Source organism: Neopsephotus bourkii, unplaced genomic scaffold, assembly GCF_033783945.1.
Source record: "Neopsephotus bourkii isolate Nb327-2 ecotype Australia unplaced genomic scaffold, CSIRO-AGI_Nbou_v1 NB_857, whole genome shotgun sequence".
NCBI classification, from domain to species: Eukaryota; Metazoa; Chordata; class Aves; order Psittaciformes; family Psittacidae; genus Neopsephotus; species Neopsephotus bourkii.
Window position 1 is genome coordinate 174,247 of NW_026901353.1, and position 17,503 is coordinate 191,749.

Sequence of the window (17,503 nt, forward strand, 5' to 3'; positions counted from 1 at the left end):
CCTTCAAACGCGGAAGCCTTTATTAACAGCCAGCACCGCTCAGTCCAGCGGCTGGCGCTGCCTCCGCGGCGGGCCCGCGATCAGCTTGCGCACGGGGGACTGCTCCAGGTGCCTGAAGGTCCTTGCAGCTGCAACGGGAGGAAAACCCCCGTTAAAGCCCGTTAACGGCGCCCCCACACGGGAAGGTTCCACACCCCCCCCCCCCCGCCCCTTACCGAGCTGCTTGGACAGGCCCTGCAGGTACTGCTCGCTCTCCTCGGAGAAGGTCTGCAAGAGCCGCCCCGTTTGCTGCAGCTCATCGAACTGCAAAGCCAAGGATGAAGGGCACAACCTGATCCCAAAATCACCACATCCCGGCTGGGATAAGGAGGGATTTTGCCCCTAAACCCCCCCTTTCCCCAAGCCCAACTCACCACCAGCTCCATGGAGGCCAGCACCTCCCTCTGCTCGGCCAGGATCTGCTGGTAGTTGGGTTTGCTGCGGAGGACCTCGGCCTGAGAGGTGTGGAGGTAATCCACCGGCACGCTGTTATCCCGGTGCTCCTCCAGCCGCCTGTGGGACAGGAGTCATTTATCCATCAGGACCAGGATGGTTTCATGGTCAGTTTAACCCCCACACATAGGAACCATGGTGGGTGCTGATTCCCACCTGGCTGCTTCCTCGGCGCTCTCCTGGTGGCGAAACAGGAGCTCATCCCAGGCATAGGACTCAGCAGTTAACCTGCAGAGCAAGGAGAGAGCAGCGGGTGAAGCAGGGCCACAGCACAGGTTCCTTGAGGCAAAAATGGCAAAATAGAATGAATTCTGCCCAAAATAGCCTCAAGAAAAGGGTGGGGAGCCTCAGGCTCTGCCCATCCTGGGCCTACCTGGCCATGTGCTCCTTCATTTCGGCCACTGACTCCTCCACGGCCAAGTCCTGTGACACCCTGAGATGGAGAGAGAAGCCAGTGGGATTTAGGGTGGTGCACAGGAATCCCAAGGGATTTAGGATCCTCAGTAATGACCCCCCCTAATATTCAGTGCTGATTGTCCAGCAGCATCAGCCCCAGGAGCCCCAGTAGCCACAGGCAAGGATGCCCCAGGAACCCCAGTAGCCACAGGCAAGGATGCCCCAGGAGCCCCAGTAGCTGCAGGCAATGGGGTCACTGAGCAAATTCAGGTGAGCAGATGGAATTCCTTCCTCATGTCTGGTCTTTCCACTTCAATCACCCCTCAGGCTCTCATCCCGCTCCCCAAGAGCCCCTTCCCACCTTTCCATCCCACAAGGGATGAGCACAGCAGGTCCTTACCCTTCTGGTTCCTGGACACATCTCTGCAGTGTTCCATCTTGTTTCAGCTGCTGCAGCAAACGCTTCAGGTCTTCCCCAGCTGACTGAGCTGGGGATGGAGACACAATAAAGCAGGTTAACACGATGCTCACACGTGCTGCTTGGAGAACTGGGAATTCAGAGCTGCTTCCTGGTGTGATTCCCTGTGGGAATGTGTTCTAGTGATTCATTATCCTGTTTCTAGAGGAGGAACTCATCGCTGTGGCCACCAATTACTGTGTCTGCTTGTCTTTGCTCCCAGAAACTAAGGTCACACACAGCATCCTAATTAAGGGCTTGTAGGGACAGGATAAGGGGAATGGCTTTAACCTGCCAGAGGGGAGGTGGAGATGAGCTCTTAGGCAGAAGCTCTTCCCTATGAGGGTGGTGGCACACTGGGATGGGTTGAATGGAGATGGTTTGGATGAACCATCCCTGGCAGTGTTCAAGGCAAGCTGCTCCAGTGGAAGGTGTCCCTGCCTGTGGCTGCACTCCACCCCTCCAGAAGATGCCTGGTGTCATTCCAAGAGGATTCCAGGGAAGTGTTGCTAGTTTGAAGCTCAGGATTCCGCTTCCTGATGTGCCTTTGACCCCTTACCATTGGCTCTGAAAGCCTCCAGGTTAAAGCCATCCTTGTGCTTCAAGCTTCGCTCAAGCTTCTGGGCTGCAAACTAAGGAGAAGATGGGAAAGGATTTAGTGGCCTTTCCTGAGGTGGAGGACAAAGCTCATGGGGGGTATTTGTTACTGAAGGAGGAAGGAATCCTTCCTCCCAAAGCAGAACGTTTGGTGGCAGAGGAAAGGCCTCACCTGGAAACTGGAGAAGAGCAGCTCGGACAGGCGGTCCTCCTCTGGCAGATCCAGGCTGATTGCTTTGCTTAATTCTGGGGGAGAAGCAGAACACTGCTCAAGAACCATTAAATGGCTCCAATGTTCCCAAAAGACACCAGAAGTGGTTGTACAGCAGTGCAGTTTGCAGGAAAAGGATCAAGAAACAGAGTTCCCAATGAGGAAGTCACACCATGGCAAGAAAAGGGCAGAGACTGCAAAGCACTCATTTGAGGCAGCATCTCCTTTCATCCTCGAGTATCTCCAAAACCACTTCCAACACTGACATCAGCAGGTAGGAGGCAGGAATAACGCAGCCACGCTATTTGTGTATTAGCTATCAGTAGTTATTCCTACTGGTGGTGCCATGAAATCAGATTTCAGCTCATCTGATTCAACTGATGGGATCTGATTACATGATCTTACGAACCTGTATGATCTGATTTCAACTGATCTGGTCTGATGAACCTTTATTCTCTAGAGAAAGCTGCGTGGAGACCTCATAGCAGCCTTCCAGTATCTGAAGGGGGCCTATAGGGATGCTGGGGATGGACTCTTCATTAGGGTCTGTAGTGGTAGGACAAGGGGTAATGGGTTCAAACTGAAACAAGGGAAGTTTAGGTTGGATATGAGGAGGGAATTCTTTCCTGTGAGGGTGCTGAGGCACTGGAATGGGTGCCCAGGGAGGTTGTGAATGCTCCATCCCTGGTGGTGTTCAAGGCCCGGTTGGATGAAGCCTTGGGTACCATGGTTTAGTGCGAGATATCCCTGCCCATGGCAAGGGGGATGGAACTGGGTGATGTTAAGGCCCTTTCCAACCCTAACTGTTCTATGATTCTATAATTTCAACTGATACGATCTGATTATACGACCTGATGAACCTTTATGATCTGATTTTAACTTAACTGATTCAACTCACACAGAACAGGTGGGGTTGGAAGGGACCTTAAGGATCCTCTGGTTCCAAACCCCCCTCTATGGGCTGCTGGAGGGAGGGCTGGGCCATACCTGTGACATCCTGGTGAACAGGGGGCAGGGATTTCCTGTCTTTGGTCTTCAGGCTGGACCGGCTCCATAGGTTTGGACTGAGGGGGCTATTCCTGACGCTGGGATGCCGGAGGGAGCTTCTCCTCCTCACTGCTCCGGTTGTGTCCGGGGAATGAACGCTCTTGCTAACAGCGGCATCAGGCAGCTTTAGGCATTGCTCAGGGTCCCCTTCCTTCTCTCCAGAGTCGGGAGCTGAGATAAGGACAGTGAACAACACGATGGAAAGCGAGGAAATGGCCTTTCTTATGGATCCTAAAGCACCAAACCTGCTTTTCGCGCTTGGCTTTCCAACCGGGAGCAGCGGATCGCTGATCCCTGCATCCCCCTTCAGCACCTCCCGGGACGGAGCTCCTCCTCTTGGCCCCCCTCCCCACCGGGACCCGAGCTCAGCCCCGCCGGCTCCCCCGTTCCCGGTGCCTTCTCCCAACCACCTTTACCTGACACAACACCCGCGGCCTCAGCGCCCGCTCCGCCGACAAAACGCTGAGGGAAGAAAGGGTTACGGGGCTGGAAGCGAGGCCTCCCCGCGGCTCCCACAGCCGGGCCGGGCGCCTTCCAGCGCTCACCTCCTCCTCCTCGGACCCAGCAGACGGCAGCGGCGCGGCCGGGCCAGACCCGGAGTCCTCCTTCCCCTCAGGGCCTCCCTCCGCCATCTTGGGAGGAGGCGGGAAAACGCGCGGCGCATGCGCAGAGCTCCGCCCCCCACCGCCTGAGGGAAAAGGCGGGAAGACGCGCGGCGCATGCGCAGAGCACCCCCATTGCCTGAGGGAAAAGGCCGAAAGGCCAAAAAAAGGGGGAAAAAGGGGGAAAAAAAGGCTTTGGAAGTTTATTATCTTTGATAAAATCCCAAGGGAAAGGGGCGGACTCTTTGTTAACAGCTGCGGGGGCGCGGTGGGTTCGTGGCACGATGGATGGGATGAAGGAGGAGGGGAAGGTCCGACCCAGAGCGAAGGCCAAGGGCGAGTTTTGGTCAAGCAATTCCCATTAACTGGCTCCCCAATGAAGTCTCGATAAGAAAAGCTTATTTTCCTCTACAAAATGACAATACAGAGAACGCATACAATTACAGTACAGGGAGGGGGGGGTTGGGGTAACTGTTAATAGCTATTGACTAAAACAGAAAAGTCATAGTAAAAAACAGTGACAGAAATCAAAAGAAGTCCTTTTTTTTTTCTTTTTTTCTGAAGCTGGAAAACCTTAGAAGCGCCGTTTTTAGGTGCTGGCCCTAAAAATCCGTATTTTAACCCAAGAAAACAAAGTGAATTTGGTTTGGAAAACAAAGTTAAGAGTTCTCTTAGAACCATTTCACATCCCAAAGGGGCACAAACGGAGGGCGAGAGGTAGAGAGGTACCATTGGAATCCCAAGCTCTTGGTTCCAAGGGGGGGGGGGTGGGTCTGAGGTAATCAGCTGAGTTGTGTGAAACACCGGGGTTGGCAATCGAGCAACACTGACAAATGACACTAATGACCCCTTCCCTCTCATTAACAGGTCCTAGGGACTCAATTGGACGCATCCGAGTTCACGCTTCCAGGGTCTCCGGCTGGTGAGGTGATGGATGAAGGGGTGGGAGCATCCTGCCAGCTGCCATTAGCCTGCAGGGAGAAGGAAAGACATTGGTTTCCATTGCGCCCTTAAAGCTTGCTGGCCACCAAATTGGCTAACAGCTTCCCAGATGGGCAATACCCAGGCCTTGGCTCAGCAATAGAGCAGGGAAGGCCCTGCAAAACCTCTTCCCCTCGCAGATTTGATGGGGGTGCTTTATTCCCAGGGCTCTTCCTCACGGCAGGAATGAACTGAACTGCACTGATTTCCACATGGTCCAGGGCAGTATTTGAAATCAGGCCTCCCGGAGGGATTCCATGAAATGAGAGGATTGGATCCTGTGGGATTCTGTGAATTCCAGAATCTGGCTCTATATGACTCTATGAAATTACAGAATCAGATTCTGTCTAGTTCTGTGAATTCCAGGATCAGATTCTGTATGGTTCTATGAAATTACAGAATCAGATTCTATATGGTTCTGTGAATTCCAGGATCAGATTCTATATGGTTCTGTGAAATTACAGGATCAGGTTCTCTATGACTCTATGAAATTACAGAATCTGATTCTATATGATTCTATGAGTTACAGAACCAGATTCTATATGGTTCTATGAGTTACAGAATCAGATTCTATATGGTTCTATGAGTTACAGAATCAGATTCTATACGGTTCTGAGTTACAGAATCAGATTCTATATGGTTCTGAGTTACAGAATCAGATTCTATATGGTTCTATGAGTTACAGAATCAGATTCTATAGGGTTCTACGAGTTACAGAATCTGATTCTACATGGTTCTGTGAATTACAGAATCAGATTCTATATGGTTCTATGAGTTACAGAATCAGATTCTATAGGGTTCTACGAGTTACAGAATCTGATTCTACATGGTTCTATGAATTACAGAATCAGATTCTATATGTCTATGAGTTACAGAATCAGATTGATACGATTCTGTGAACTACAGAATCTGATTCTATATGGTTCTGTGAACTACAGATCAGATTCTGTATGGTTCTGCGTTACAGAATCGGATTCTGTATGGTTCTATGAATCATAAAATCACACTCTGTATGATTCTCTGAAAGACTGGTGTTTTATCCATCTTTTCCGTATCCCACATCAGTCATTGGGGGTGGGGGGAGATACAAATTCAGATCATTAACCAGATATTGGGCAGAATTTGTGTTTCTAAGTCAGTAAAACCTCGGTCCATCTTACATCTATGCGCTGCGTCGTATACAAAGGGTTCCCCACGATTGTGTCGTATCTTCCTGCCTGGTGTATGACATGATGTAAGGAATCCATCTAGAAACAAGGAGAGCAATGAGGATTAAACAAGATCAAGTGAAAGTAATGCAGTTGTGTCTGGTACGCATCGCTTGGACCAAAAACTCTTTAACCCAGGGGCAGGTTTCCTTGCAGGAAGCCAGGTTTCCTTTGCAGTTATAGCTATTAATTGAGCTACACACAGCTAGTTCATCAACACGTAGAGTTAGAATGGAGAATCACACCTAGCACTTAAAGATTTTATGGCAGAGGAGCCAATTTTATGCAGTTCAGCTGGATTTAGACATTTAGGATGAGTTTAACGATGCTGTTGAGCACAAATCCTAAGCCGGGTTCTAGTTACATGGAACAAGACTGACTCTAAGATGAGCAAATACCCATTCATTCATGTAAAGAGAGCAAAGAACCCCAACACTGCCTAATCCAACCAAAGCAAGGTCAAATAGAGCAGGTTGGTTCTGAGTAGCTCCAAGGACGGAGACTCCACAACCTCCCAGTCATCCTGTTCATACCATCTAAAGGACAGAGAAATGGGATTTTAACACCAGGATAGTTTGGGGGTTTTCTTTTTCCTTACTGACCTGTGACTGCACATTGGCTCCCACTGGAGAGCTCTGGTAGGAGGTCAAGGACTGCAAGTTGATAAACGAATCGCTGGAATTTGTCATCTTAAAAGAGCCGGAGGAAGCTGAAAAAACAAACCCAAACCCACATTTTAATGAGAAATAAACCCCACCCCAAATGGTTCTGCAACGAGTATTACAGAAGTTGAAAGGAAAAGACATCCTACAACTGGTTCAAACACCGGTATTCCATGGTACTGATTATCACAAGGAATAACTGGAGACTCCCAAGCGGCCAAACCCTTCCCTGGTGCTGTGCCTCACCTGAATTTGGTGTAGATGGAGAATTTGCCTGGTTGCCTTGAGCCACGGCATTAGTTGCATCCACTGCTGTTTTTGCAGCGTAAATATTGGCTTCTTCTTGGAACTTCCCCATGTTCTTCTTGTAGCGAATTCTTTTGTTACCAAACCAGTTGGAAACCTGGAGGCATACATCACTGTTAGTATGAGCTCAAACTGCTCCATTTGCCACTAGATTCACAAGTTGCCAGTAAAGGAGATGTCTGAAACTAGGCTTTGCACAGAAAATAACTACTAAACCTTTTGGAATAAGCAAAATCATGTTTAAGTACTGGTAACCGAAGCCTATTGCCAACTATGGGAGGGAGAAAACCCAAACCATTGTTTGAGGGGAAGAAAAAGGGTCGCTTAATTCCAGCCAAACCACTTTGTACCTGTGAAACCGTGATGCCACCTTTCTTTGCTAGCTCTTCTTTGGCCTCTTCACTGGGGTAAGGATTACTCAGATGTGAATAAAAATACTCATTCAGCACCTCTGTTGCCTGTTTGCTGAAGTTCCGCCGTTTACGCCTAGAAAACACGAATTATTCCTATTTAAATGATGTTATGTATTGGCTACAGGACACTGTCAGCTTCTTTTCAGCTCTAAAATCCACGTGTTTTGAGGAAAAAGGTAAGAGTTGAGTAGGATTAAAGAGATGTTGATGTCAAAGTGTTCCCTAGCAAGCAAAACAGAGGATGAATCCTTCCTATTTCAATCCTTCCCAGGCACAGCTACAGGTTGGGCAGAGAAGTGATTCAGAGCAGCCTGGGAAGAAGGACTTGGAGGTGTTTGTGCACGAGAAACTGAACGTGAGTCAGGTTCAGTGTGTGCTGGAGCCCAGAAACCACCCCTGTCCTGGGCTGCACCAAAAGCACCGTGAGCAGCAGGTCGAGGGCAGTGATCTTGCCCCTCTACTCTGCTCTGGTGAGACCCCACTTGCAGCCCTGTGCGCAGTTCTGCCCCATCCCTTGCAGTGTTCACAGCAGGTGGATGGAGCTGGATGATCTTAAGGTCCTTTCCAACCCAACCCATTCTATGGTTCTTCTGCAGTGAAGCAAGAGCAGCAGTTCAGGTTTAAGCCTCTGCTGTGGCCGTACCTGGCGTCGAGGAAGCGCGAGCGCAGGATCATCACGGCCTCGCACGTGCTCTGCTTCAGCTGCATCTGGATGGTGCTGAACTTCCCGTGGATGATGTTCACCATGCGCTCGATTTCCTTGGGCGAGATGGGCCTCGTTCGACTCTGCTCCCTGAGCAGGTTCATGACGTGGGTGGTGAACTCGCTGCAGGCCTGGAAACACACACATTTGTATCCACAAACAGGGAAGCGCGCTCCGGTCCGTTTCCCCGACATGAAATTAAACCCAAACAGCTGCAGAGGAGCTTCCATGTTTCAGCTTTACTCTATTCACTCTCACAAAAACAGCCACACAGAGAAACGAGACATTTGTTATCTTCAGTTTGTTGTCCAGGCCCTCGATCTGCACCTCACTTCTGCAACACTGAGAGCCCTTTTCAACTGGATTTGCTACCCTCGCGGTCCCCTGAATTCCTTCTACTCCCTGTTGTGTCCTTACAACCAAACACCCAAGGAAAAAACAGTTATTTGTAATTGAGATGATAAAAACTCTTCCATGCAGAAAGATCACCTGTTCATATTTCTCTAGCTCAGAGTGGTATATCTGTCGGATCTGTGACAGCTTGGCCCTGTAGTCAGAGTGCTCAATGCTATTGTCATTTGGACAGCCACCTGATGTTGCTGCTACAGCCATCGGTCCTCCTCTTCCTCTTTTCTCGGGCCCGGAGACACCCTCCGCCAGCAACATGTTATCTAGTCTCATTAGTTGAGCATCTGGGGGATCTTCTTCCTGAATACCGCGAATACTTAACACTAGACAGACATAAAGAAGGAATCAAAAGGTTATTTTGGAACAGGGAAGAGCATCCACTTCGATTCTGGCAAAGCAGCGCAGAGGGTTTAGTAAGGTCTGTACAGAAAACAGGAGGGAATCTATAGGCAAGGGGTGAGTTGGAGCTCGGCCTCTGTACACCAAGGGTACCACCAGGCTGTGCAGCACCTGAAGCCTTATCAGAGCTGAATTATCTATTACAGTCTATCACCATCTGAAACAGGGACAAAAAAACACACCAGAAGACAGTTTCCTCAAGGTGAAGCTCAACAACCAGAAACTCCAACACAGTTCTGATGGAGAGCGAGCTTTGGAGCGGCTGCCGACCTGAAGTCACTCATCAGGACAAGCCAGATCTCCTCCAGAGCAGCCCCAGCCATCTTAACCCAGCAGAAGGCAAAGCAGAACAGTCCTGATGTAGTACATGAGTAACTGCTGAGCACGGGCTAAGGCAGCAACAAGTGTTGGCTATTTGAAGGCTTTTCCAGCTTATGATGGAATGAATTCCTTTGAAACAAACCCAACCCAGCAGAGCACCTACTGTATACCCCCCTCTTGTGTGAACATTACAGGATTGTAGAGATAGGACAAGAGGGAATGGGCTCAAACTTAAACAAGGGAAGCAGAGCCTGGACATAAGGAAGAAGTTCTTTACTGTGAGGGTGCTGAGATGCTGGCACAGGGTGCCCAGAGAAGTGGTAAATGCTCCATCCCTGGCAGTGTTCAAGGCCAGGTTGGAAAGTCTTAAACTGGAGGGTCTTAATGTCCTTTCCAACCCCAACTGTTCTATGAAACAAACACAAAAGGTGGAGTCTTATTTATGCTTAGATTTGGGGTTAGAAACCCCCAGTTCTCCTCCTTGCCCAGAGGTCCCCAGTGCCCATTTACTCCTCAGTCTTCCTGGGAAAACTCCTGTTAACCTTCTGGGATGGACACTCAAATTAAGGGGGTTTGGTGTCACCTTTTCACTTGAACATGCTGCTGCCAAATGGCTTTCTCTGTGCATTATGATGCACAGCAGACAGCTCACGTTGAAGTCAAGCTCCCAGCTGCAGCTTAATTTTATGTCACTTGTCTCATCATGGTAATTAGACCTTAGTTATCATCAATTACACATGAGCTCGGCTCAAGCTGACTGCTGCAAAGCACGTGTAACACACCTTCACCTCATGGGAACACTATGGGTGGCTGGCACAAGAAACCAGGAGTAAACCATTCCCAACTGGTTGCTAGCACTTAGGTTTCCTTCCCAGTAGCTGGTGCCGTGCTGGCTTTTGGCTTCAGTCTGGGCATAACACACTGATGCCTTCGTTGTTGCTCAGTAGCACTTACCCTGATCAAGGACTCCTCAGGCTCTCATGCTGTGCCAGCAAGAAGGGGCACAAGAAGCCAGGACACCTAACCTGAACTAGCCAAAGGGCTATTCCATGCCATGGAATGTCATGCTGGGGTAAAAGCTGGGGGGAGTCACCCAGAAGGGATTGATCACTGCTGGGTGTAGGTCAGCGAGTGCTGAGCAATTGTATTGGGCATCATTTGAGTTCATTGTTTTTTCTTTCCTTTCCCTTTTAGTTTTATATTCTCCCCCCTTATCATTAGTAGTAGTAGTAGTATATTGTACTTCAGTTATTAAACTGCTCCTTGCACAGAGGTAAAATCCTTCAGCATCCATCACTTTTATGGATGTTCAGGACAAACCTTACACTGGCTCAGGAAGCCCGAGGAGCGCCTCCTGTCCACTAATACAACCTTGAGCATCCTCGGGCACGTCACCTACCAGAGAGTCATCAAATCTGTAAAATAATTATACCAAATGAAATCCCCATCATTCCTAATTAATCTTTCATTAAAATACAGCCCAACCTGAGGTGCTGAGCCACAGTCAGTATGCAAATGCAGTCATTACAATATATTTGCATCTCATTAATTAACAAGTCGCAGTTGTGTAACGAACTGAACAAGATCCCTGGTACCAAAATAAGTGAGACATGCTTGGACTTGCTTTTCTTTATAGAGCAAGTAATGCAGAAGAATATAACCAATGTGTCTATTTGGTGCAGGATACCCCATGTTAGCACTGAAACCTCCTCAATTTAAGCCAGAAGCAACCAGCCTGTGTAAAACACACGTGGGGAGCTCCAGGAGGCATGAGGTGAGTGGACCTGCCCCTCTCCTCATTTGTCCCACTGATCCCATCCCCTCTCTTCCACTTGCAAACCCCAGTAACTCACATGAAATCCCAACCCACAGATCAAGCTGTCAGCTGAGGAAGCTTCTACTTTGTTAGCTTTTACCCAAAGCAATCCTGAACCTCTTCTCAGCTCCTTCTCCACGCTACCAAAACCCCACACCCCCAACCTGGGGGCTCCCTCCTCACAGTGGGGAGAGAGGAAAACGAATGGGAACTGAGGACAACAGCGCTGCAGAACAAGACTCTGCTCCAGAAGGATGTCGACAAACTCAGCAGCAACGAGTCAGCATGTTCCCCCTTCCCTTGCCAAGGCACGAGTGAGTGTGAAGGTACCCGGTGCATTAACCCAGCTGAGGTAGAGGGAGGATGAAGGGTTGCAGCTAGAAGCACCACCAGAAAACACCATGTTACGATGCTGCCCCAAACACATTCCCTACCTCAAGCAAAACCTGAGTCGCACCGCACAGACATGGACAGAGATACATTTACCATGCCCCAAGGAGCCTGAAGCCCACCATGGCCTCGTGTCCTCCATCAACCCACAAGCAAAACCCTGAAACATCACATTCAGCCCTAAAAAGAGTGTATCTTTACCACTACAGATGCTTCACTCTGATTTCAAGATAGGATTCTGCCACGTTTGAATTCACACACCTGAGGCACCAGCAAAATAAAACCCTGCTGGGTAGATGAAAACTGCTCCGAATGCTTCTGTGAGCTCCCAAATGGATTGGATTTGATGCCTCTTCAATAACTGCGTATGCTCCAGGCAGCTCTATCAGACTTGGAAGTAAAACACCTGCTTTTCCCACAACTGGTTTCCAGTCATCAAACCTGGGAATTATGTGGGGCAAGGCGGGGTGAGGCAAGGGAGCCTGGGTGAAATGTGAACCGTGGCCAAATCTATTTCAATGACAAAGAGTCGTTTCTCATTTCGTTTTAATTACTAACCAGGACGGAGGAGCATTTCTCAGCACCCTTTGTACAGCTGATCCTGAGCTATTGTGAGCGCCACTCGCGCTCCAACAAAGAGCACCAGAAAGATGGGGGGGAGGAGGAGGAGGAACGTGTTGGAAACTGATTTCTCAGCTAGAAAAGAAGCTTGTGTGCCTGGGTCACAAACCCCCTTGTGCTACAGTAGGCCCAGGCTTTTGTTTGCTCCAAGCCATAACATCTGCTCCCTGCAATTTAAATAAGGAAGAGACAGAGCATCAGACATTCAAAAAACCTCTGAGACCGAAGCGAAAGCAGCATCAGGATGGCCCTGGTTCCCGGGGAGAAATCCCAGGTTCAAGCCAGAAAACACAGGAAGAGGAAGGAAAAACTGGATGAAAGACCCTTTTTAAGGACAGTGATCCTTACAGGATGAACACCCGGCCAACACACTTAATCCCACCCCATTTCTCTTAGCAGCGCACCGCTGTGGCAAGAAGGCAATATCTGCAACCAAACTCGCCTCAAAGCTATTAGAAAGCACAGCCAAGTGTCCCTTTTCCCCTGTACCAGTTATTTGTTCAACGTGGTGCTCTTCCTACCACCACAATTTGGGTACCAGTTCCTTAAAGGGGAAAACCAGCACCATTTTCCAGCTTAAAGAGACAAATACAGCCTGAAGCTGTAGAATCTATCAGGGAAAACACGGGCCACGTTAAAAGGGAGCAAAGCTAACAAGGAAACACGGGGGTTTTGGCAAGCCAAAGCCAACACCAACACCAACACACCTGTTTTCTCCTTGATCTCACACAGGACGCTGAACAGAGCAGGCTTCATTCTGTGGCAGTTCAAGGCATGCTTTCTGAAATGGAAGAAGAAGAAAGGAGTTGAAGGGCCACAGGAAAGGCACAGTCCCAGCAGGTTGGCACTCAGATCCGCTCCATGGGGAGAAAAAAGCTCCTTGTGGAGTCTGGGATGCTTTGAGAGCATCTCATGGGTGGCAGCCACCCAACAGGAAGGAAAAGCCCGGTGGGTTTAGAGCACAGGGAACCCAAAGAGGAGCACCACGGACTCCCAGCCACCTGCCCCCATGGAAAGCAGATTGCACTGAGCGGATCCGAGCCCTGCATGTGCTAGTTCTGCCTTTTTGATGCTCTTCCAGCGTTTGCTGCCTTGTTTTCCCCCTACTCCCCAGGAAGAGGCAGCGTTAATGACACCATTAACACAGAAGCCACCCTCATGTCTAACCAAAACAGCCTTGGGCTGAGCTGAACACGGCGGTGAGCCCCGTGCGAAGCAGGTTTTGCATGGAGGGGTATTTCACCTCCTGTTTTCCAGCGCAGCTCCCCCTTAGGTGCCCAACTTGTGCTGGAAGCGAGCAGAAAGCACCTCCAAAAGTCTCTTTTGCTTCTTGCGAGCCCTCTGCGGGTCCGAAATAGCGTTTCAATGGCTGCAAGCTGGGGCTGAGCTAAACCCAACCCGGCCCTTTCCTCCTCCCGTGCCCGCTGGCAGGAGCCGAAGGCTCCCCTCGGTGACACGGCCGAAAGACGCGTTAAACCCGGTCAGTGAGGGAGATGTTTGATAACACCAACCCCACACAAACAGCCCGAGAACAAAGGCAGCCGGGAAGGCAGCGCTGGAGCCTATTGTCCTCGCCCGACGAGGGGAAAACGGGAGAGAGCAGGAGAAGGGCAATGACTCCGGAGCCTCTGCACTGGGACCGGGCTTATAAAGCCGCCTTTAGCTACGAGGCAGCAGAGATAAAACCAAGCCATTCCCAGGGCTGCTAACTGTGCAACCCCAACACCCTCCTGCGGAAGACAAGGGCTTCTTTCTTCGGTGTGTTGCCGTATATCCATGTGTAAGTGCTTTAAAATCCAAGCACCTCTGGAGCTTCAGCTGGGGCTTGACAGGGTTGCTAAACCCGAACTGAAATAATTTGGCTTAAAACAGCGGTCAGGCCAGTTTTCAAAGTTCATTCCTCAACTATGAGGTTAATAAATGTACCCAAAACTGGCTGAACTTCATGTTGAGACTAATAAACAGACCCAAAACGGCCAAACGTTTGGCTGAGATTAAAGAAATGGACTCAAAATGGCCAAACTTTGGGTTGAGATTACAGAAACAGAGCCAAACCCGGCCAAACTTTAGGGTGAGATGAAAGTAAACGGACCCAAAATGGCCAAGCTTTAGGGTAAGGTTAAAGAAACAGACCCAAAACAGCCAAGCTTTAGGGTGAGATTAAAGAAACAGGCCCAGACCCGGCCAAACTTTAGGGTGAGATTAAAGAAACAGACCCAAAACAGCCAAGCTTTAGGGTGAGATTAAAGAAATGGACCCAAAACAGACAAGCTTTAGGGTGAGATTAAAGAAACGGACCCAAAATGGCCAAACTTTAGGGTGAGATTAAAAAAACGGACCCAAAACAGCCAAGCTTTAGGGTGAGGTTAAGGAAATGGACCCAAAACGGCCAAACTTTAGGGTGAGATTAAAGAAACGGACCCAAAACGGCCCAGTTTTAGGGTGAGATTAAAGAAACGGACCCAAACCGGCCCCATTTTACGGTGAGATTAAAGAAACGGACCCAGACCGGCCCAGTTTTAGGGTTAAAGAAACGGACCCAACCCGGGTGCGAGGGGCTCCCCCTCCCGAGCAAACTTCGCCCCTCGCCAGCAGCCGCCGCTTCCGTTCTCCCGTTCGGAGCAGCCTCAATCAAGCCCGGCCAACCCCGTTCGCACCGGGGGACCACGGCTGCGATTCCCGTACCCGCACCCCGTCAAGCGCAAGCGAGGCCGGAGAACCGGAGGCTTTAACAACGAGGAACGGCTGCGGGAGGCCTGAAGCACGGAGACACCGCGCAGATAACGGGGCACTTTCCGCTTCCAACGGGCGAGTCCCCATCAAGACCCCCCCCTCCCCCCTCCGGTCTTTTCCCCTTAACCGGAGCCGCAGCAACGGGACCGGAACCACCGCGGTAGAGCTGAGTCACGGCAACGGCTCTGCGGGCAGGCGGCCGGTACCGATCTGCTCCCCCCCTCCCCTCCTCTCCTCTCCCTCCGGTACCTGGCCTGGGCCTCATCCAGGCTCTGGTCGGTGATGGCCATGATCTGCTGCAGGACATCGCCCGTGTCGTGGTGCGCGGCCGGCGGCCCCGCAGCGACAACCGGATCCCCGGCGGCGGGCGGCGGCGGTGGGGCCTGGGGGATGCCCCCGGTACCGTGCGGGGCCGCCGCCGCCAGCAGCCGCGATGGCTCCTCCATAACGGAGCGGGGACGGGGACGGGGGCGGCGGCGGGGCCGGTGCGGGCCCGGTGGCTGCCGCACAACAGGGCCCAGCGCCCACCGCCGCCGCCGCGGCGTGCCCCGCCTCCGGCACTGGGTCCTAGCGCCGCCCGCCCGCCCGCTCGGGTACGATCGCGACCCCGCCTTCCCCTCGTGATTGACCTCTGTTGAGGCGGGCGGTAATGAACCAGCAGGGGGAAGCCCAGGGTATGGGGATGGGGATGGGGATGGGATGGGGATGGGGATGGGGATGGGGATGGGGATGGGGATGGGGATGGGGATGGGGATGGGGATGGGGTGGGTGGAAGGGGCCTTAAAGCTCAGCCAGCTCCAACCCCCTGCCCTTGACGTGGGCACCTTCCGCTAGAGGAAGCTGGGCTTGAACAGGGGTGGTTCATCCAAACCATCTCCATTCAACTCATCCCAGTGTCCCACCACCCTCATAGGGAAGACCTTCTGCCTAAGAGCTCATCTCCATCTCCCCTCTGGCAGCTTAAAGCCATTCCCCTTGGCCTGTCCCTACAGACCCCTGATAACTGGTGCTTACCATACAGCTTCAGGTAGGTTCAAGTGCATCCCAGTGTAATGGAAAAGCTCTACAGCACCCAGAGCTCTTCCCTTCATTCCAACCTAACACCACAGATCTGGGACCTCCATTTAGGCACATGCCTGGGTTTATGAGCTAGAAGTTTGTGTCCTCAGTGTGGGACAGACCTGGGCTTTCGAGGCTTTGTTTTAAGCAGGTTCCTGCATAAAACACTGGGAATTCTGGAAAAACACCTTTTAAGACCCCAAAGGCAGCAAATCCTGGCTCCCTGCATCCGTATTTATCAGGTGTGCACAATGAGGGAACCTGATTTTCCCAGGTTCTGAGCCTGTGGCCCTGGGAACGCTGACTGGTGCCACAGGGAACAAGCACCACCGAGGCAGCACTGTATTCCACAGCCTTTTACTCCAGTGACCGAGAACCCAGCGCCTCCCCTTCGCACTAAAGGGGGGAACGGAGCTGGATTCAACGATGACAAGGAATTAAATGGGCTTGCAGAAAGTTCTTGCTGATGCAGGCAAGGGAATGGGGAAGGAGGGGGAGCTGCCCGAAGCTCGCTGATAAATCACCCTCTGCATTCCCATTGGGAACGGAGCCGGGTGGAATTCTCTGCTGTCAGCACAAAGAAAGCGGTGGGGAAGAGAGGGAAAGGTTCGTTTCCAAGCTAAAGGCACGGCTTCAGCTGCCAACTGATGGGTCCTGCATTGAGCCGAAGGCCACAGAGCAGGGAGATGCCGTCCGCAGGGATGGGATGGAGCTGGCGATGTGAGCGAGGGGAGGCAGCAGCACGCAAAGGACGAGCTCCCTCTGGAGAGCAGCCGCGGACCTGGCTGTGAACGCCTCTGCCCAAGGGGTATTTACACCTTCACGGCCCCAAATACCATCCCCATCCCCTGCCGGCTGCTCGTATGCACCCACCTTGCTCTTCCATCCATCCATCCGTGCCTCCTCAACGTGCTGCAACCACCGGCGGCTTCCCCTTGGGTCTGGGCTGCTCCTTGCAGCCTCCGTGTTCATTTTCCACCCCTCAGTGGGGCAGAGACGCCAAAGTGAGGTTTAAAAGCCAAGAGCCCAGCACCAGCTCCCCCCCCTCTCCAAACCCACACCAAATCCATCTCACGTTTGGCTCCCTTCAGGAATTCCAGCCAGCCGGAAGACTCGACCTCTCATTCCTGGAACCACAGGGCCTCTCTTTGATCGAGCTGGGTGTTCTCCCTTGGCCCGCATTGCAGCCCTTGCAAACAGTTCCTGGGTGTCCCTTCCTTCCTTCCTTCCTTCCTCCCAACCCACAGTGAAACCAGAACGGGCTCCCGTGCTTCCAAAGAGCCAAGCACACACGCACTGGTTTAGGATCATGGAATGGTTTGGGTTGGGAAGAGCCTTACATCATCCAATTCCAACCCTGTGCTAAGGATGCTGGAGAGGGGCCTTCATCAGGGACCTTCAGCAGGGATAGGACAAGGGGTGATGGGTTCAAAAGGGAACAGGGAAGATCAGGTTGGAGACAACGGGAAGCTCTTCCCTGTGAGGGTGCTGGCACACTGGGATGGGCCCAGGGAAGTTGTGGATGCTCCATCAATGGCAATGTCCAAGGCCAGGTTGGATGGAGCCTTGGGTGCCGTGGCCTGGTGTGAGGCATCCCTGCCCATCTTCAGGTCCCTTCCAACCCAGTTCCATGGCTTAAAACACAAGCTATCCCATAAACCCGACATCAGCCAGCTGTGTA

At 51.4% G+C, this 17,503-nt stretch overlaps 2 protein-coding genes across 2 annotated transcripts; both read right to left on the bottom strand.

Moving 5' to 3' along the window:
- Positions 1-2: 2 nt before the first annotated feature.
- DSN1 (DSN1 component of MIS12 kinetochore complex) lies at positions 3-3,848 on the bottom strand. Its single transcript, XM_061356520.1, has 11 exons — positions 3,746-3,848; positions 3,617-3,662; positions 3,141-3,371; positions 2,115-2,188; positions 1,905-1,977; positions 1,289-1,376; positions 866-925; positions 649-720; positions 414-552; positions 216-303; positions 3-128 (listed from the first exon to the last, which is right to left on the bottom strand). Exons 1-11 carry the CDS (start codon positions 3,830-3,832, stop codon positions 40-42), a joined length of 1,047 nt encoding a protein of 348 aa, XP_061212504.1. The 5' UTR covers positions 3,833-3,848; the 3' UTR covers positions 3-39.
- A 666-nt stretch (positions 3,849-4,514) lies between these two features.
- Positions 4,515-15,209, bottom strand: PBX4 (PBX homeobox 4). The gene is made up of 9 exons (XM_061356518.1): positions 15,013-15,209; positions 12,738-12,811; positions 8,565-8,806; positions 8,016-8,206; positions 7,310-7,445; positions 6,900-7,056; positions 6,594-6,700; positions 5,944-6,030; positions 4,515-4,773 (listed from the first exon to the last, which is right to left on the bottom strand). Exons 1-9 carry the CDS (start codon positions 15,207-15,209, stop codon positions 4,681-4,683), a joined length of 1,284 nt encoding a protein of 427 aa, XP_061212502.1. The 3' UTR covers positions 4,515-4,680.
- Positions 15,210-17,503: the final 2,294 nt, after the last annotated feature.